Genomic DNA, 20,529 nt, shown 5'->3' on the forward strand with positions numbered 1-20,529 from the left:
ATAGACAGAGTCTGCTTTTTTGAGAAACTGAATCCATTTATGCATTTTCCTTTACCCCAAATTGGTTGTGAAATAATTATACCCATGGTCACCAAGTATCTTCTATTTTTGTAAATAACCTGAATGTGGCTGTGATCCTTTTACATTGTATGTTCTTTTTTTTTTTTTTTTTTTTTTTAAGAAAGGAAAGATATTAATTTTAACTTACAAAGACCTAGACCACGGCCGCGTCCCAATGAGCCCCTCTAAGTATGGTGCTTCCAGCTCAGAAAACCCATTGCAAATACTAAACGTTTTATTGTAGACAAAATGGTACACAATTATTACACATTATGATTTTAAAAAACACTTGAAACTTTTACATACACAGAAACTGTTAAATCATTTTTTTTTTTTAGCAAAAAAGTAATTTCTTTAGGTTTTCATCACAACAAATGAATCTGCTCTTAGTGGGATTTCTACCATGTCCACTTCTGAACAGATGTGTGTCAGCCTATCGACCTGCTACATGGACCAAATTCTTAAGCCTTCTATACCCAACTGTACCAGTAAGCTATGCTTGCCCAATCCCTGCACGGTAGATCCCTTCTCACCTGCAGCTCTCAGGTGCTGAATTAAAGATATATCCTTCCTGCAGCAGTTCCTGACTCACACATCTACCTACAGGACCTGAGAGAACAGGCTTTATGGTGCTTAGGTAAGGTTCTTTGACTTTTACTGGGATATTTCAAGTTTCCTTTGAGTAGAGAAAGAGCAGGTTTACAACTGAGACGAAGGTCTTTCCTGTGCCCCGTAACAGTTAGGAGGACTGGAGAGTCTCCGGTGCCTCCGAGCATTAGCACACTGGGTTGGAGAAGTTCTCTCTCATGGTAAGGCACTCGCAGGTGTTCAACCCTTTTCATCTTGGTAAAACTCTTTGGCAGAGAAGGACAGGACTCCAGTCCACCAAGACGACAATCCTAGTAAGGTTTGCACTGGGGCTGCCTCCCTCCCCTTGACATGAGGCGGCAGCAGCTTCTGAAGCCCACGCGAACAGAAGGACCCACACACGGCTCAAGTGCCTGACTTTGAGGTTGGTACCTACACTAATACTTGTAGTTCCTGGCTTACACGGGCACAGGTCTGATGCCTTCTGAGCTCTGCTGGGACCCCTCAACAGGCCGTCGCAGCATTAGTGTCATGGTTCTGTAAGAGTCTTGTTGTAGCCTTCTTGGCCTCAGGTTTCCCACATGGCGTATTACCCTCACCATAGCTGACTTACACCGGCCGAGAGTGAGCCACCCCTTCTACGCTGAAGAACGGTGGGAGGAGGTGCTTGCTTGCTCTGTTCTTCTTTAGAGTTCCCCAGCCCCGCATGCTGGGCTTATTTTTGCCTTCTGAAAAGCAGGCCAAAGGTGAACCCAAGCACAGTCCACAGAGGGAGCAAGCACCCTGTGCATGTGCCTGCCTCACACCAAGGCCCTGCAGAGCCTGGTCAGAGTAAAGAAATGCAAACTGACAAAGCCATGTGTGTCCATTCAGCTTCCCTCCAGAATGGGGGGACAACTGTGTCTTCAAAGGCGGGCACCTGGGGCCCTGTGTAACCTGCAGTTAGACGGAAGGAAGTCTGGCAGCCATGGCATTCCAACAGAGAACACCAGCCTCTCCAAACACGAGGTCACAGTCTGCACACTCTAGACACAGCTTCCATCCTGCTTTCCGGGATCTCTTCACGATACTCACTGATCCTCGTTCAGTCTCCCCATGTGTTTGTTCGTGAGAAAATCCAGAAAAGGAATGTTGCAAATGGCCTGATGAATATTACTCACTGTAATTTCTTTGGGAATCCTAGTCCAAACAAACAAACAAACCCAAAAGAATAATTAGGTATAATTTGTCAAATGCATTCAGGAATAATTTAGTCAGTTAATATACTGAAGTGACCACTCTCTTATTGAAGGAGGTAACGTCAAGGGCTTGAGGCCAGTCTCTCTCACACTTCTCGCGAATTCTTCTCCATCTATATAGTACTACCCAGGACTCAAACCTTACTTTCTGGTCACAGGACTGAGGCTGTCATGCTGGCCAAGTGATTAGTTGACAGGAAAAAAAAAGAGGATGCAGACAGAAGAGAACGGTATATATTTAAGTCTTAGCTGGTTTGTTTCAAAGCACCAGAGGACGGGAGACAGTCCTGGCCAGCCACGCACACCCTTACACACTCTTATTCAAACCACCCAGTTTGCCACATCTCCAGTCAGCAACACAGAAAGCATGGCTCCTCCTGCTTTTCAAGCAGGGTTAGACCTGAAAATTTTTATACCAACTTTTCAACTACTACCACTGCTGCTGTTGCTGCTATTACCTCCTCTCCCCCCCTCTCCTCACTGACTTAAGACCTCTATGTTATGTGTATGTCTGACCTCATATCCTCACCTGGGGCCCCATGACCTGAGGAACTACAGCATCAGGGTAGCCTTCCCCACAGTAGGGATGATACTGCGTTACAGCATCAGGGTACCTTCCGCACAGTAGGGAGGGTGATACTGCATTACAGCATCAGGGTACCTTCCGCACAGTAGGGAGGGTGATACTGCGTTACAGCATCAGGGTAGCCTTCCGCACAGTAGGGAGGGTGATACTGCATGACAGCATCAGGGCAGCCTTCCACACAGTAGGGAGGGTGATACTGCGTTACAGCATCAGGGTACCTTCCGCACAGTAGGGAGGGTGATACTGCATGACAGCATCAGGGTACCTTCCGCACAGTAGGGATGATGATACTGCGTTACAGCATCAGGGTACCTTCCGCACAGTAGGGAGGATGATACTGCATTACAGCATCAGGGTAGCCTTCCGCACAGTAGGGAGGGTGATACTGCGTTACAGCATTAGGGTACCTTCCGCACAGTAGGGAGGGTGATACTGCGTTACAGCATCAGGGTACCTTCCGCACAGTAGGGATGATGATACTGCGTTACAGCATCAGGGTACCTTCCGCACAGTAGGGAGGGTGATACTGCGTTACAGCATCAGGGTAGCCTTCCGCACAGTAGGGAGGGTGATACTGCATGACAGCATCAGGGTAGCCTTCCGCACAGTAGGGAGGGTGATACTGCATGACAGCATCAGGGTACCTTCTGCACAGTAGGGATGATGATACTGCGTTACAGCATCAGGGTAGCCTTCCGCACAGTAGGGAGGGTGATACTGCATGACAGCATCAGGGTAGCCTTCCGCACAGTAGGGAGGATGATACTGCGTTACAGCATCAGGGTACCTTCCGCACAGTAGGGAGGATGATACTGCATGACAGCATCAGGGCAGCCTTCCGCACAGTAGGGAGGGTGATACTGCGTTACAGCATCAGGGTACCTTCCGCACAGTAGGGAGGGTGATACTGCGTTACAGCATCAGGGTACCTTCCGCACAGTAGGGAGGGTGATACTGCGTTACAGCATCAGGGTAGCCTTCCGCACAGTAGGGAGGGTGATACTGCATGACAGCATCAGGGCAGCCTTCCACACAGTAGGGAGGGTGATACTGCGTTACAGCATCAGGGTACCTTCCGCACAGTAGGGAGGGTGATACTGCATGACAGCATCAGGGTACCTTCCGCACAGTAGGGATGATGATACTGCGTTACAGCATCAGGGTAGCCTTCCGCACAGTAGGGAGGGTGATACTGCATGACAGCATCAGGGTAGCCTTCTGCACAGTAGGGAGGGTGATACTGCGTTACAGCATCAGGGTAGCCTTCCGCACAGTAGGGAGGATGATACTGGTTTGAGTGGGAGGGAAAAAGGACTCGTGAACCGCATCTCTTTTAAGGTTAAGAACTGTGTATCCCATTCAGGGCTGAATGCTCAGGGAAGGGGGGGCAGTGAGCTCGAGGGTTCAAAGCTGTGAGAGGAGTCTGACTATGGGGCCTGTGGTCTGGGCAGTGGAGAAAATGCCCTGCCAGAGCTCAGGCTCCCAGGCTCTTAGAGGAAGAGTGTGTCAGCAGTGACATGCACCTTACGTTTAGGTAGTATTTATCAATCTCGGCCCTACCATCCGTCACACGAACGACTACCATCTTTAATGTGAGAGTCAGCTGCCTGCTTCACCCTGCGAGTCAGCAGACCTGCATGTCTATGAAGTAATGGCTGGGAAGGCACAGCTAGGCTGTCAAGCCAAGAGGCTCTCTCAGAACCACAGAACAGATCCTCAGAGTTGTCAGGCTCTACTGTCCCACGCACTCTACTCCTGCTCTACTGAATTATGGGTAAACAAACATCTTCAAGAGGAACCGACCGGCTCGGCCTCCACCACCAGCACCAGTACCTGTTGGGAGATGCTGTCTGGTATCCAACTGCCAGGGCCTGTCTCAGGATGTCACTCACCAGCTGCTCCGTGGCCTAGAACAGAAGACTGGTGTTGACAGAGGACCCATGTGCTCACTAGCGGGAGACACGCAGCTGACCCCATTCTTTACCCGACCTCTGGAAATAACTGCCAGCTAAATATTACAAAGTTCTTGGAAAAAACTGAACTTTGTTTGTTTAGAGGTCATGATGTAGGGGATTAAACATTGGACTAAGTGGTTCTTATTGACTGGACAGTTCTCTAAGGAAAGCAGGGTGTTGAGCGAGGGCTGCTGTTGAAGTCTCCCTTTGGAGGGATGCAGGATGGAAAAGAACTGCTGAGGTAAGGCCTAGGCCAGCTGTAGCTATTTCTCTGTTGTGAGAGGCAGGGAAGCCCAAGCCTCTGTTTTCTCCCTCTCTATCATAAGAGCACAGATAATTCTCACAGTAGGATACTTCTTAATAAACATAAGAAACAGCACTAAAACGATGTTGGTAGCTATGGGAGCCAGGGGACTCCATGGCAGAATGCCTGCCTGGTGTGGCATGTGTGAGATCCTGGGTTCTACCCTCAACACAACAAACCCCTCAGTTCTTAGACAGAACACGGCTTCACTTCCTTAACTAGGAGAAGAGAAATAGAAAAGGAAGGAAACATAACCCTAAGTGAGACGAGAGATTTCGAAGTTGCCCTCTTCGTTCCCTTCTGTCCCCTGTTCACAAGGTCCTAGAATCCAAATTGGCCCACTCTGGTCACAGTGCCACCAAGTACCTACCTTTAAGATCATGTCTTCTACTACTGAGGCATACATGTTCCTGTGCAGTGCCACAGGCTGCAAGGTGATCCCGATCTGGAAGAGCAGAAGAGGGCCATTTGTCCCATCAACAACGGAAACAAGCCTTTTCCCAAGCGAGTAAACTTCTCTGGTACACACAGGCCCCTGGCTGGAAGGAGGGCTCTCTAACCACTCTGGACAACACGTAATCATGCTTTTACCCCCAAATATCATATCATGAAACAATGGCATCTCCAAAGAATTCATAATAGTGCCAGCAATACTTTAGAAGGTCTAAAAGTCAAGACTCCAGGGCCATTTTTACAAGAAGCAAAGAGAAGCCTCACCATTCCTGGTGTGCACCCAGCGGGTGTGGGTGGCAGCAAATGCTGCCTTTCCCTTGGGTCCTGAGCAGCTGGTAGAGGCAGATGCTAAGGAGCTGCCTGCTGTCATCAGGTTTGATAGCTCTCTCCCAAGTAACAAGGTAGCATAGGCCATGGGGTGCAGGGGGACAGGGAGTTGACAGGACCAGATGGATGGGGACTGCTCATTCAAGAATGACATGAAAATATTACAATATGCCTCATGAAGGAGAAGCAGGTAAGAAAAAAACTCAGGAGCAAAGCCTTTGTGACCACCTGCCTCTGCTCTGTAGCCATGTTGAACACACAACCTTTTTACACGGGAGCGTGGGAACACACCTAAGTTATGGGCAAAAGCCAATCACATGTCAACTGGGCAGACTGCTGTCTAAGCTCTTGAGGTAGAATGTCTGGTCTGCGATCTGACAGTACCACAGCCTTAGCCTCCCACCTTCTGTGTAATGTCACCAACAAATCCAGAGCCTGGGGTTGGTGGCAGATAGAATCTCATTTCCTCCTGCTTTTCTTCCTGCTCCTTTTTAATGTTTGTCTTCAGAGGCTCAGACAGACTGAGGATATCCACTTCCTCCTCATTCTCAGGCTCCCTTTTCTGAAACTGCTGCAGGTCCTCCAGCTTTCGGCAGAGGTCATCGGCAGTGGAGAAGGACGACAGACACTCTAGATTAAGAGGAAGCAGTCTGTGACAGCCAAGGTGAGAACAGGCTAGGACTCCATCCCCAGTCTGAGGAAGGCGGGTTCTGTGGGAGCTAACCTTCCTGTGACTCTCTGATGAGAACCAGTGCCTCACACAGAAGAGCAGACAAGTGTCCTATTCCTAACGTACTCCGGCTGCATTAAGACCAAGGCAGTACATGATCCACTCCAGGCCTGGACAACTAGGCCACTGCCCCACTTTCTGAACCATTAAATTGATTTTCATTTTTTCAAAAAGATGGGAAACGTAAGAAATGTAGTACAGCAAAGAAGATCAAGCCATTTCCATTCAAGCTGGGCATGAAGCTCACTCAGGTGGGGATCGTTCTTGCCATGCACGGAGGAGGCCCTGGGCTCAGGAAGGCTTGGGTTTGACGACCAGCACTGCATCAATTAGGTGAGGTGCTTGGGGAGGCTGAGGCAAGAGCATCAGATGTACAAGTTCATGTGCAACTACACAGTGAGCTTTGGGGCCGCCTGGCTACCTGAGGCTTTTCACTTCAAAAAAAAAAAAGAATAAATAAAATGAAATAAATGTCTCACTGTTGCCATGGTAATGCATACAGCCTTCAATACGTTGTAGAGCATCAGGACAATAAAGCGATGCTCATACGCTGTTACAAAGGAGGACATGAAATCCAGGCTCCTCGCTGCTGCCTGTTCTTCTGACTACATTTCAGAGACACGACGTGGTATACACAGAGGACCAGTGAAGCTGGGAGGTGATCACTGGTCTCTGCTCACCAACGCTATAGATCTGAAGGCCAACAAACCCTCTCAGCACGAATACCATTACCTAGACGGATGGAGGATGCGGACTTCTATGTGCACGTGGCTGAACCCTTTAACTCTTTACGGCACAGGCCGATGCTGCCACGGCCCTGATTTCATTCTCTAGCAGTTGCCTGTTTCTTTACTGTATTTCCTACAACACTGCTGATTATTCTCATGTGCCCCCAACACCCTCCCCAAGCTTGGGCTACAGTAAGTGACATCCATAAGACGCTGGCCTATCCTGATTGTAGGAGGCCTGCTAGGGCTTCCTAAGATCACACAGCAAGGGAAAGAGAGTGGGTTGGGCGTCTTCAAAGTAACCAGGGAGGAGACTCCCATGAGAACAACGCATGCTGACATAATCATTCCAGGCCTGGGTATAACGCCTGACACACTCGGGTATAACCAGTTCTGAAGGGTTGTGTTGGTGTGTGTGGCGGGGGGTGGGAAGAAGAAAGGGCCTTGCCATCGAGAGCAGCTCTCCCTCTCCCCTAACTGCAGGGAAGAACAGTGAAGCTAAGTGTTCTCTAGGGCTGAAGGAAGGCAATTGTGCTCAACCCCGGGGCAACCTACGAAGGCCTCCTACCTGGTTCACTGTCGATCTGGGTCAGCACATCCTCGATGGAGTCTCCATTATGTCGCAGGCTCTCGGGGTCTGGCGGGGTGTAACCATGGCAGCGGCACCAGTGCGCGATGTGCTTGGTTTTGAGGGCTGTCAGGTGGTGGAACCTTGGATTCCGCTCCAGGATTTCTTGTAACACTTTCCTTACGGTCATCGCTCTTTGCCACTTGAAGGGGATTTGATCCACAATTAAATCCTTGAACTTAAAACCAAAGCTGCGCACTGAAATAAACCAAGCAACTAAAAACTGAGATGCTATTACTCTCTAGCAACAAAGGGAGGAAATATGAAAGCGCTTCTTCTGGGACCGGTGAAATGGCTCAAGGGTGATGCTGGCCGCCAAGCCGGATGAGCTGTTGTGCAGGAATCTCACGGTAGGAGAGAACTGGCTCATCATGTCCTGTAGCCTTCACAAGTGTACAGTGGCATGCATGTGAGCATGCGTGTTGCACACGCACACACACACAGTAAGAACTTCACATGTGATGAAGAGTTACTACTGGTGTGAATGTTAACAAAACAGAACAGAACCTTCTAGGTTTGCGTTCAAGCTTTTCACCAGGCCATGAACCAACTTTTCATTTCCCCAAACCAAACTCAACGATCGGCTCCCACTGCTGCCCACCTACAGCGCACACACTTTCTTCTCTGATGATTCAACTGCATCGGGCAGTGCTCTGTAAACATCTGTAATTCACTACTATTTTGAAATTTACAAATTAAAAAAAAGTTTAATTTTATGTCTCTTTGTGTGTACCACTTGCGTGCCTCAGTGTCTGAAGTGGCCAGTGGAGGGCACTGGGTCCCCTGAAAGGGAATTACAGACTGTTGTGAACTGCTGGGAAGTGGACCTGAGTCCTCTGCCATCTTGCTGCTGACCCAACTCTTCAACCCCAAACACACAGAGTTCTCAGAGGAAATCACTCAGATGCTTTCACTGGTACAGGAGGGCAAGCCTTTCGAAAGATACCTGGGACGGGAGGAATGAAGCCTCTGACTGAGCAACAGTGTACCACTTAAATGCACTGTAAGCCGCCCCTTTTCTCCACACAGGAGAAGAGACGCGCTACCCTCGGCTGTGCTGTCCGACCTTCAGCAGTGGGCGGCAGGCCCAGGCAGCCTTACCTCAGCAGCCCTCCTTTTGCCAATGTTCCAGCCGTAGTACTGCTCCAAGGACTTGGCAGAAAAACAGCTGGTATCATTACCTAGAACAGAACTACAGACTCTGAGTAACGGTCACCGTCTACACCAAACGTTTATTGTTACAGCTTCAAGTTCCATGGTCTCCTTTCATAGAAGTGTTACTGCTCTGCGTGAGATGTATGTGTGCGAGTGAGGGTTCCTGCATGCCATGTCAAAGTAAGACAACAGCTCCTGAGGCCTGGCTCTCTTCTCCCCATCACTGAGACCCAGACTCAGTGCCCACTTCTGCTAAGCTGTGGGTTCTAGGCTGGCTGAGCCCAACCCTCCTGTGGCTGCCCTCATGTCAGGTAAAGACACACCAGCACCGCTGTAATCTGAGCTCTTCCTAGGTATTGACTGCTTAGATTTTATATTTCGGGGTTTTTTGAGACAGGGTTCATTAATAGTCAAGGCTGGCCTCAAAATTTAAGATCTGCCTGCCTATGCCTCCTGAGTGCGGTATTGAAGGGATGCACCAACATGCTTGGCTCTCCCGCCTGGCTTCTTATGCAGGTTCCCTGTAGACCGAGAGCCTTTACCCACTGAGCCATCTCACTGGCCCCCCCTTTCTTTGTCTTGCGTATTTCTCACTGGACAACACATCTCCACGATGGATAAAGACGACAGATTAAAGAATGTACCAGAAGTGAACTAGGGGTTTAGCCTTACCACTAGCTCCCCAGGTAGTCCTGGGTAAGCCATAGCAGTACTCTGGGCTTCGGTGTTCTGCTCTGTAAACTGTAACAGATGGCCTTGAACTGCCTAGTGTGTGCGCGCTTGCACGCACATGCACACACCCCACACAGTGTAGGTAGGGCAAGTGTGAGAGGCATCTTTTCCACTAAGATGGGAAACCATCGTTGAAAGCACATTTTTAACTACCTCAAAATGATTCCCAAAACGAGAAAAGGAGGTAATATTTGATTTTAGGAGTCAATGCTAGCAATCCAACCCATGCTAGGTAAGCGTTCTATGATCTAACCCAGGACCCTGCACGCGCTTGGTGAGTGTTTTACTCTTGAGCTTCATCCCAAGCCAACACTTTTATATTTTTAAGCCTGAGACAGGATCTTACTAAGTTGCCTAGGCAGGCCTTGAACTCAAGATAGTACTCCATGGTCCTCCCGGAGCTGGGATTGTGAGCTTGAACAAGGTTCAGCACCTTCTCTGTTGCTTCACCCCACTCACCAAGGGCACAACACAGCAGACTCTGGTGTGGGGTCTTGATCACTGTCCCTTTCCAGACAGTATGCCATTTTAAATCTTAGAGAAAGAGTAATGGTCTTAGGGCTGGATGTTACCTTGCCACCCAGAGCTGTGTGAGTTAATTAACCTGGTGTCCCTGTCATGTCCTCGTCTGTGAGCTGGGGAGACACCACACAAAGGACTGGCTACTGAAATGTGTACTTTGGTAAAGCACCTACAGCAGACAGTGGGCACGCTATGTCAACATTTAATTTACATAAGACGACGAATTAAAGATTAAGTGATGAAAGACTAAGTGAGGGCTGGGGTAAGGAGCTGAGCAGTGAAGCCTCTGCACACACGGGGCTCTTGGTTTTATTGCCAGCGTTGCCTGTACCAAGATACTGTGACTCTGAGACCCCTGCAAATGTCTGGCTACAAGTTACCGTCATGGTAACACCCCAAGTGGTTTACAGCTTAACAAAGTGCACATGCGGGCACTGTCTTACCTTTCGCAGTAATTAATGGGATCTTCTTCACTACTGCTGTCAAGAGCTGCTGGATAGTCTCCAAATGGTCGACCCTGGGAAGGGTAACAAAGAGAATTTTGCAGGTTTGTCACATGTTTTCGCTCTCTCTTTCTCTCTTTGTTAATAAAGTGCTTCCTTTCCTTTCTTCCTTCTGTTTTTTTTTTTTTTTTTTTTTTTTTTTTAAGAAATGGTTTTATGTAACCCTGGCTGGTCTCAAATTTGCAAATGATCTTGAATTCCTAATCTTCCTGCCTCTCACTCAGGGCTGGGATTATGGGCATGCACCACCATTTGTGGTTAGAGATTTCCTTTTATAAGGCAGTTTATGCTTTAAAAACAAACAAACAAAAAAAATCAGGAACAAACAGATTTTGGCTAATTATACAACTATCCCAGACATTTTATCTACTTTTGAAAATTAGTAGTGAGATCTATTTATAAGGTGATTGCTATTAAACAAATGCCTGTCTTAGGCTTACTGACTGAAGCCTCCATGTGTCATGTTAAGAGACACCATGTTTCTACTGTCTCTAGAAGCTCCCAGCAATTCAAAGTGCATGATCAGAAGGAGGCTCCTAATTTGAAAGAGAAAACTTTAGAGAAAGCAAAAGGAGTGCACAGCTATGCAGAGACACCTGCAAAGCACCATCAGGGTGTGTAAATACCCAGAAACAAAAACTACAAACAGGGTGGTTACACTTGAGGGTGCCATCTCCACTCAGCAGACGGCACATCAGCAGGCTCAAGTAAGTTTGGAGGCCTCCGTGGCTATTGATCAAGTGCTAAACCCCCTTCAGGAACTGGAAAGATGGCCCAGTGTTTAATTAAGAGCACCGGCTGTTTTTCCAGAAGACTCAAGTTCAATTCCCAGCACTGACACAGTGGTTCACAACCATCTGAAACTCTAGTCCCAGGAGATGTGACACCTTGTTCTGGCCTCACTGGACATCAGGTGCACAAGTGGTATACAGACAAACACATGCAGACATAAACTCTTCTGCTGTGCCATGACAGCGCCCCCTATGCTTACCTCACTATGTACACACTCAGCTGTCGCAATGATTCTGAAAAGCATCACAGACACCAGAAGCAGAGTCCGCAGACAATACTAGAATACTCACTGAATGACGTAGTTGCTTAGCTCAGAGCTCTCTTCGGTTTTTACTGCTATCTGGGTCTCCTGTGAGACGCAGTTTGGCCCAGGAGTCTCTGGTTCCGTCTTCACTACAAAGGAAGATCCACAAAGAGAACCGTGAGGGGCGAGTGGTGGAGACCCTGAGCCCTCTGAACAGCTGAACTTAACTGAGGGCCCTGTTACCTAGGGTGTGAGGACAAAGCGGGAGGCTCAGATGGCTTCTGCCCTCGATGGCTCAGCACATGAGGTAACTACCAGCTTAGGTTTCAGCGGGAGTGAACCCTAGGCTGACACCACAGCACCCCACGCTGCTCTGCATCTCTCCCACTGCACCCAGAACGGATATCTGTACTCAATGGCAACTGTTCCAGCTCTGCAGGTGTCCCTTCTGGAATCATCTTCCCAGCTGAGCTCACTGAGCTGAAGTATCCTTCTAGTATTCTGAGACGCAATGCAGAAAGCAAAAGGGAAATCTGTTGCACTTGGTAATTTTCAAGTTAATTCTATCTGGTTTTCAATACCACAGGCCATAACTCAAGGCTGTTTGAATACCAGCTACTTCATGGCTGAAACCGCTCACGAATATGAGACTACTACTATTATTATTATTATTATTATTATTATTATTATTATTATTATTATTATTATTATTATGATGTTATTTTTGGTATTTTGAGACAAGGTTTCATTAGCCCAAGATGGCCTAGAATTTCCTCTGCGGCTCATCTGACCTGAAATTTATGAAAACCCTCCTGCTTCTGCATCCTGAGTACTAGGGTTACAGGTATGGGCACTGCGAGCAGCTGCCATGCACAGGACAGTAATCAAAATAACGAAATTATCTCCAGGTATGTGAGGCACAAACCCTTCTTGTTTACATTTGAGTTTCAATCCCAAGATATTACATATGTACACGGTACACACACACACACACACACACACACACAAACTATAAAATTTAAAACACTTCTGTCCTTGACAGGACATAGTCAAGCATCATTAAGTCTGCTGATGTACACAGTAATGTCTCCGAGAATATTCCTTTGAAGAACTATGCTGACATAGCTTGTTTCCACATGGCTTCCCTGCCTTTACTCTCAGTCTTTACTGACTTAAGTACACGAGTGTGTGTCTGTGTGTGGTGTGTACAGCCCCACAGCAGCTGACCCAGGCCCTGGTTGCTTTATATCCCTCACGGTCTCTGTATTGGGTAAACTTGAACTCTTGGTGATTCTGCTTCATTGCTAGGGTTTTAATTTACATTTCCTTTCATAACTAATAAAACTGAATAATCTTCACAGGCTTTGGGCTATCTGGATGTCTCTTCTGAGAAGTGTGTATCACTGTTTTCACACTGATTTTGAGTGGTCTACATACATTCAAGACATGACTCTTTTGCGTGTGTGTGTGTATGTATGTATGTATGTATGTATGTATGTATGTATGTATGTATGTTTGTGGAGGATATCTTGAGTCTGTAGCTTGACTTTTTGCTTTTAATATTCTCTGGTAAAGCAAGGTTCTCATAATTAAGTTCCTTTTTCCAACATCCTAGGTCTCATATTTTCTTCAAGGAAAGTTTTTAGATCTCTCATATTCTAGTTTATATTCCAGACTAGTTGTTACCTGTGATGTAAGGCAGAGTGTCACTGCTTTCAGAAATGCCCACATCCCCCCGACCCCTCTCCACTGGCTGTGTCATGGGCGTTCTTTCCTGTCTCACCAGTCTTTGTGACCTTTGACTGCTTCAAAGGCTGAGACTCCTTAGTATCTATCTGCTATCCTGTCTTTGTGATTCCTGCTCAAGCTTGTTCTGCTATCAAAAAAAAAAACTAGTTAATTAATAGCCTCATAAGAATGTCTCATTGAGTCTTTCTGCCATTTTGGTGCCTTTGGAGGCCTGCTGGGAACAGGACTTCTTAAAAAGCAAGTATGTCTGGAAGGCCGTGGTGCAAGGCCATTTCTTCTGGCTACAAGTGAGGCCTATGGAACCAAAGAGAGCACACGGCTCTTCTTAAAATGGAAGGTGTTTGTGCCCGACATGAAACTGAGTTCCACTTACACGAGAGATGAGCTTATGTGTACAAAGCAAAAAACAATAGAGTGACTCCCAGAGGCAAACCAAACAAAACCAGACTGATCTGGGGAAAAGTGACTGAGCCACGGAAACAGTGGTATGGTTCGTGCCAAATTCCGAAGCAACATTCCTGCAAAGGCCACTGGACACAGAATCCGTGTGATGCTGTACCCGTCCCAGATTTAAACTAACAGAGAGTTAATAAATAAAAGTAGATTTGTGCTCTTGTATAAAATAAAAAATGTCTGCTTCTGGAATGCTGAGATTAGTGGGATATACCACCAGTTCTGACTTTGGCTTTTATGTGTTTGCACTTTGAACTGTCATATATTCCTGTTTATCTCCTGTTAATTTTTCTTAAAATGTTTAGGGTCCCCCCCCCCTTTTTACTTTTATTAATGGCTATGTGTGTATGTGTGCCAGGACTGTAGGGCTCCCACTGAGGGCAGAAGAGGGCATCAGAGACTCAGCTCCCCTGAGGTGGGGCTCGGAGCTCTGGGCAGCTGTGAGCTTAGGATATGGGTGTTGGGATCCAAGCTTCTGCAGAGCAGTAAGAGCTCTTAACTGCTGCCCCATCTGCCCCTCTGCTGTTTTAGCTTTGTTTGGTATGCACGCATATGTATGTATGTGGACACAAGTGTACCGGGGCGTGTGGAGAAGTCGGAGACAACTTGAGGGAATTGGTTCTTCCACCTTGGGCCTTAACTCAGGTCCTCAGAGCCTCGGTGGCGAGTACCTGCACCTACCACACTAAACGGTGGTCCCGAACTGCTGCTTCTGCCCATCTTTCCCTCCCTGCATTACCGGATATCCCGCATTGCTAAGTCTCCCCTCTCTCTTCCGTTTATTGAAAAGGGATTCTGCTGTATTCAATGGCTATGCACCCCCCTGCACATTTACTTTGCTTAAAAGCAAACTAAGAGGGCTGGTGAGGTGGCTCAGTGGGCGAAGGAGAGTGCTGCCAGTCCTCATCCTGGATTAGGTCCTGCAATTCACATGGTGGAAACAGAACCAATTCCTGAAAACTGTCCTTAAACTTCTGGATGTGTGCCATGGTGTGTGCAAGCCAACGTGCACACGCGGTGAACGTAATAAAAAACAAAGATAAAAGATGCTGTGTCCTGGTCCAAAGTGAAAACGCATCATCAGTCAGGCACAGAGTGGCGTTAATGCTTTCACAGCAAATTTTGCTCAGGGGCAAACAAAGGCTCCCCTACCCATAAATACTGGACACTTGGTCAGTCATATGGTCTCGAGGTGTGTGCATTCCCAACACACACAATGCAGGGTGTGGCATCTGATGGAAGGACTGACAATAGAATTACTGGCAGTGTCAGACACACAAAGCAGCAGAACTGAGGACTAATACACTAGAGGCTCCGACGGCACGACCCTGCTACTGCTGGGTGTCGCAGCTGACCACCGGACCCACCTTCTACTAATCTGTTCTCACAATCAGGATATCCTGCTGGCTCAGGCTGCTCCCACCAAAGCTCCCTCTCACACTCTGCTGCCTAAATGCATCCTAGGTGCTCATGTTCCACAGTAAGCCCCAAGTCCTGTCTCTACTGCTCCCTTCAACCCGCACACCCCTTGACCTCCTACAGCTGGACGCGCTCTACTCTTAAAAGATCTGGTTTATACAAGTCCTGTCCCGTCCCTGAGAACCCTGCACATAAATCCTGCACTTCGATATGTCAGTAGTTACCTTTCACCTGTGGTCACCTGTCTTGTCCGTACCAGCCATAGTTTGCTATTTATGCAGTGTCTTGAACCAGGTTATAAACTGAAGGGCAAAAATGGTGCCTGAAGCCCCAAATGTATCCCTCCCTTAGACTATGACATTGCTGAGCGTGTATGTCAAGTGGCTGACTGACAGACGCTGAAATTCAAACCATGAAACTCTGGAACAAAGGTAGTGTGAGGTCCTACATACCTTTTGCGATTGTTACTGGAGCAGGGCTGGGGGCAGCGGGATTTGGAACACTTATGGGCAGGACGGTAGGTAATTTGCTGGTAGAAAATGACTGAACCACTAAGACACAGAAAGAGGAGAGTATAAGAGTGACAGAAATTAGTATTTATTTTCTTTAATTTAATCTTCGGCAAGTTTATATGTGCACATACTCATAATTCATACACTCCTCCACCTTCCGTTATGCCACCGGCTCCCTGGTCTCCTAAAAGCTGCTCCTACTGCCCTGACTTTTCGTGTTGAGGTTGGACGTCAGCCAGCACTGCACACATGGTTCTGGGTGTGGAGCTATCCACTCACCAGTGGTTAAACCATTAAAGACGACAGCCCCCTTCTCGCAGTGACCATCAATGACAACAGTGGCCCCAGGAGGGGCTGGGCTTGTAAGGCCCTCTCCCATCCACGGCAGAACGGACAGGCCCAGCCCTGTGCAAGCCCTGGGTAGGCGACCGCTGTGGCCACTACATTCCGGAGTGCAATGGCCAGGCTCTGTCCAGAACACAAAGCTTACGACCCCACCCCCACCCTACGGCACTTACACTCCTTCCTGTCTTCCTGGAGAGACAGACATTATTTTTAGTACAAATGACCTAAGTTCCATGCGAGAGCCCATTTTAAATGTACATCAATCTCGGGCCGTGCTGCCGGTCAGTGGCAGGGTAAGTGAGGTGCAGCCTCCCCTGTGGACATGGGGGCAGTCAGTAAACTAAGGAAACAAAAAGGAAATAAACCCCGCTCTCACAATGCTCAAAGTGTTCTTTTGGACATATCTTCAGAAATGGCGGCCAGAACCAGCCACACTGCTCAGGGAGAGGTGCTTACCCCAGGCATCACAACAGCCTGAGTTTGATCCCTGGGACCACTCTGTGGAGGAGAGCTTAACTCACAAGTTGCCCTCTAACCTCGTACGCCTGCATGCACTCACTCATACACATGAAATGAAACGTAAGTGAAATGACAAGCTGTACAAATCGAGAAGACATCGCCGCCGAGGGGGAGGGTTCCCCTGAGACCGAGCTCGTCAGTACAAGGGTGGACGCACCTTTATTCACAGGCATCAGGACAGTCTGCACGCCACCAGAGGTGTTGATACTCAGTGGCTTGAGTTGACTGGGAATTGTCAGGACCGCCTGCTGGGGACTGCACTGACCGGAATGAATTTTTAACAATCCTGGAGTGGGAAGACAGTGAAGGTCAGGCATTTCCTTTGAGATCGTGCCCTCTCTGACACTCAGGTTCTCCCACAAGGAAGTTCCCAGAGCAATCATCCTTTAGTAAATAAAAAGTTGCACGCAGGAGGCAATGGATAATGGAGACTTCATAATAAAACTTTGATATGATATAATAATTTATTTTTCAAGTGTCCTTGTCCTAAAACAAACAAAACAAAAAGCAGGACAGGAAGCTCTGCAAACACAGTGTAACAGAAAGGTACACAGGGAGGCAAAGCAGTAGCTGCTGCTAAGAAACGTCCTTTGTAGTAAGGCAATGACCTGGTATTTGTAGTTTTCAAGTTCCTATTTTTAATGAAAATATTGTATTTTAAGCACTTGAAAAGCAATAAGGACAAAGGTTCTGACTATGTACTAACCAGTGTTCAGTGCCACCCAATGTCCTGTCGATGCCTGCACGTCAGTTGATGTCAATATGCAGGTGAGGGCAGGCACCAGTTAGGTCAGGGCCATGACTGGACGGTAAAAATATAAGGTGGGGACAATGTTTGTATAAGACAGGAGAGAAGGAGAAGGGAGAATCAAGATGGAGACAGAGAAGGATGACCCAGATCCAGAGGTCTTGAACTACCGAGGTAGTTGAGATGGATTTCTATAGGCAAATTTATGTAAGCATAGGTGGGCAATCTATAGGTATCAATAGGTTATAAGTTTACTGTGTGGATGTATTGAGGATTGAGAATTTAACATATAAGTCTGACTGTTGGGCTATAGTTTGTGGAGTCGTGATATTACTGTGTACCTGGGAGCAGAAGTTCCTGGCTGGACAGGAGCAGAGGCCGCTGAGGCTAGAAGAGAGCTAGGCTAATGTGGCGTGATGCCACACTGGAATCAGCCGCCTCTGGATAAATTAATGTGAGTTCTATATCGCCCCATGGTGCCAGAACTAACACCAGGGAGCGATTGCCCGGGTCCAAGAGCACCAGGGGACCAGCATGGAGCAGTGACGTGCTGGATCCGGTTGTGCCTATCTTTTTTTTTACCTCAACCATTTTTTTACCTTTATTTACCTCAACCATTTCTTTGTTTTTCCATCATTTCAGTGTCTTTATAAGAGAATGCACACACTGCAGGCCTGGCTCTCTTACCCTCAATGGTGCCCACGCTATAGAAAAAGCTTTTCTTTTGAGTCGGGATATGGGAGGAAGAGAGAAAGGTCATGCCTCAGAAGGCTTGTATCAGTGATGGTGGTGGTACACACCTTTAATCCCAGCACTCAGGAGGCAGCAGCAGAGGCAAGTTTGGGCCAGCCAGGTCCATATAAAGAGTGCCAGGACTGAACAGAACAAGTTAGGGCGGGTTGCTACCAAGCTTAGAGCCTGAGAACCAACTCCTTAGCTGTGGTGCCCACTCCCACACCTCACATCAAGTGTGGTTTAAAAAGCAGCCACGTGGAGATTATTTGTGGATTATTTAATGAACACCTTCTAAGCATATTCTGTCTAATGAGAGAGACGGAGAGGGAGTGCCCAGTACTGACCTGACACTGTGGCTTTCCCAGAGATGGAGCTTGGTGCAGAGACCAGGGACGCGGCAGTGACGGCAGCAGGAGCTGTGGCCTTGCAGGTCGCCATGGTAGCCTGGCTTACACACACTTGTGGCTGCCCAGGAGTTTTGATTATAGAACCAACCGAGGAGGACACAGGGGCTGATCCTTCAGCCTGTTCAACCAGAGCGAAGAAGGGAAGTTAGGAGGAGGATGGCGGCACTGTGACTTTCCTAATGCAGTGGCTCACGCACAGCACACCAGTACACAGCAGGTCTCGCTCGGTCACTGCTACCCATGCAATATCATGTTTACATGTGCAAGCATATGTTCCGTGCACTCATGTGAAGGTGTGACGACAACGTGTAGGGTCAGCTCACCCTTCCTGCCATGTGGGTATTGAGAATTAAACTCAGTCGCCAGGCTGGGTGGCGAACAGCTGCGTGACCATGACATACAATGTCAAAAAAATTAGCTTCTTTAAACGTTTTTTAAATTTATTTTATTTATATGTATATGCATGTGTACATGTGTGTCAGCTTTGTGCAGCTGCCTGCAGAAGTCAAGGGAGAGCAGCAGATCTCCTCGGGCTACACCTACCAGTGGCCGTGAGCAGCCTTGCTGCTGGGAACTGAACTCAGGTCACCTAGAAGAGCAGCAAGTACTCAACCACTGAGCCATCTTTTCAGGCCCTAGAAGGATGGTTTCTTGGTCCTAAGGATGTAGCTCTGTTGGTGAAGCCCTGGTTCTGACTGCCAATGTGGCATAGACTGTGTTTGGCACATACTTATAACCTCACGTTCACACACACATAGGATGGTTTCTAATTCAGTAATTCCTGCATTTTATATTTCACAGGCCAGAAACATTAGCTCTGCAGTTAGTTAGTAATGGAAAATGTTTACTGAATACACCTTTTTAATGAAAAACTTACTATCAGTGTTCAAGTGTGGATGCGTGCAAGCACGTGGGGACAGAGACAAGCCGTGTCATCTCTTTTCCTGGGAATCCAACTCAGGCTTCCGGCCTTGGCCACCAATGGCCTCTGCGGCTGAGCCCTCTTGCCAGGATTACATCATTTTATGAAAAGCTATCCAATACTAAACCACGGGGTGTGTAATCAGATTATATCAGTAGAATAAAAAGGGCTTTATTAAAACACTGTGCAAGAAGGTGACAGTACCACAAAAGGCTTCGACTAGAAGTGTACACTGCAGGGCAGCAGACCAAGTCACACAGGGCTCAGGGTTCAGCAGCACAACCATCAGGCAAGATAAGCTGCTGCCAAAGGCTCCTTGGAGAGAAAGTTTAAGGGGAAAACAAAGTTTTCCAACAAATGATGTTGGATCAGCTAGGTATCTACACGTAAGAAGTGAAGCTTGGTTCTAACCTGATATGGAGAGCTACAGACTACTCAAGACAGAGCAAGTGAGAGAGAAGAGCCTTGGATGAGCAACGGCTTCTTAGATATCAAATGAGCAATGCAAACAAAGCAGGACCAGCCATGCTGGCTCACGGCTTCAGTCCCAGCACTTGGGAGGCAGAGGCAGGCAGATCTCTGTGAGTTCATGGCCAGCCTGGTCTACACAGTAATTTTCAGGGTAGCCAAGAGAGAACCCATCTCAAAAATCCAAAAACAAACAAACAAATAAACAGAACCCCAAAAGACAAAAAGAAAAAGAGAAAAACAAAACTGGTAAGTAGGACTTCATTAAAATAAACACTACTTGTCGTTCACGGGATGCTGTCAAAGAGATGTGAAATCCTGAGATGGCTTGGAGGATAAAGGTGCTTGCCACACAAGCCTGGTAACCTGAGTTCAAGTCCACGCAGAGAACCCACCTCTGCTCTCTACAGCAGGATGCACACATCCACACTTCATACACACACGGGAGTGAGGACGTATAACCCTTCTAACCGGCTGATGGGAATGCGGAATGGCACATTGACATTGTCAGTTCCTCAAAATAGTAAGAGCTCCTGTACGAGCCAGCCATTCTACTCCTAGCTCTGGAAACAAGAAAATGTATATATACATGTCTATAGCAGCATGCCTAACAGTCAAAAAACAGGAAATACAGATTCCATTAGGTGACAGGCAAAAAACCTCATAAATGTAAGTATTATTCAGATACAACAAAGTGGAGAACTGAT

The 20,529-nt window shown here is 47.5% G+C and overlaps 1 protein-coding gene across 10 annotated transcripts in view; it reads right to left on the reverse strand.

Annotated features, from left to right (window-relative positions):
• Nucleotides 1-277: 277 nt before the first annotated feature.
• Yeats2 (YEATS domain containing 2) overlaps nt 278-20,529 on the reverse strand; it is an 86,322-nt gene continuing 66,070 nt past the window's right edge. For all 10 annotated transcript variants that reach the window (XM_087576784.1, NM_001431681.1, XM_087576780.1 and 7 more), the window contains 11 exon segments: nt 18,370-18,550; nt 16,700-16,828; nt 15,619-15,717; nt 11,592-11,694; nt 10,450-10,523; nt 8,699-8,778; nt 7,538-7,739; nt 5,915-6,141; nt 5,102-5,176; nt 4,306-4,379; nt 278-1,827 (listed from right to left, as the gene is read on the reverse strand). In XM_087576784.1, the coding sequence (XP_087432910.1) occupies nt 1,719-1,827; nt 4,306-4,379; nt 5,102-5,176; nt 5,915-6,141; nt 7,538-7,739; nt 8,699-8,778; nt 10,450-10,523; nt 11,592-11,694; nt 15,619-15,717; nt 16,700-16,828; nt 18,370-18,550 (1,353 nt within the window). In that variant the 3' untranslated portion in view covers nt 278-1,718.

The sequence above is a fragment of the Rattus norvegicus genome, chromosome 11 (genome assembly GCF_021556685.1).
Source record: "Rattus norvegicus strain SHRSP/BbbUtx chromosome 11, alternate assembly SHRSP_T2T, whole genome shotgun sequence".
In the NCBI taxonomy this organism is placed as follows: domain Eukaryota; kingdom Metazoa; phylum Chordata; class Mammalia; order Rodentia; family Muridae; genus Rattus; species Rattus norvegicus.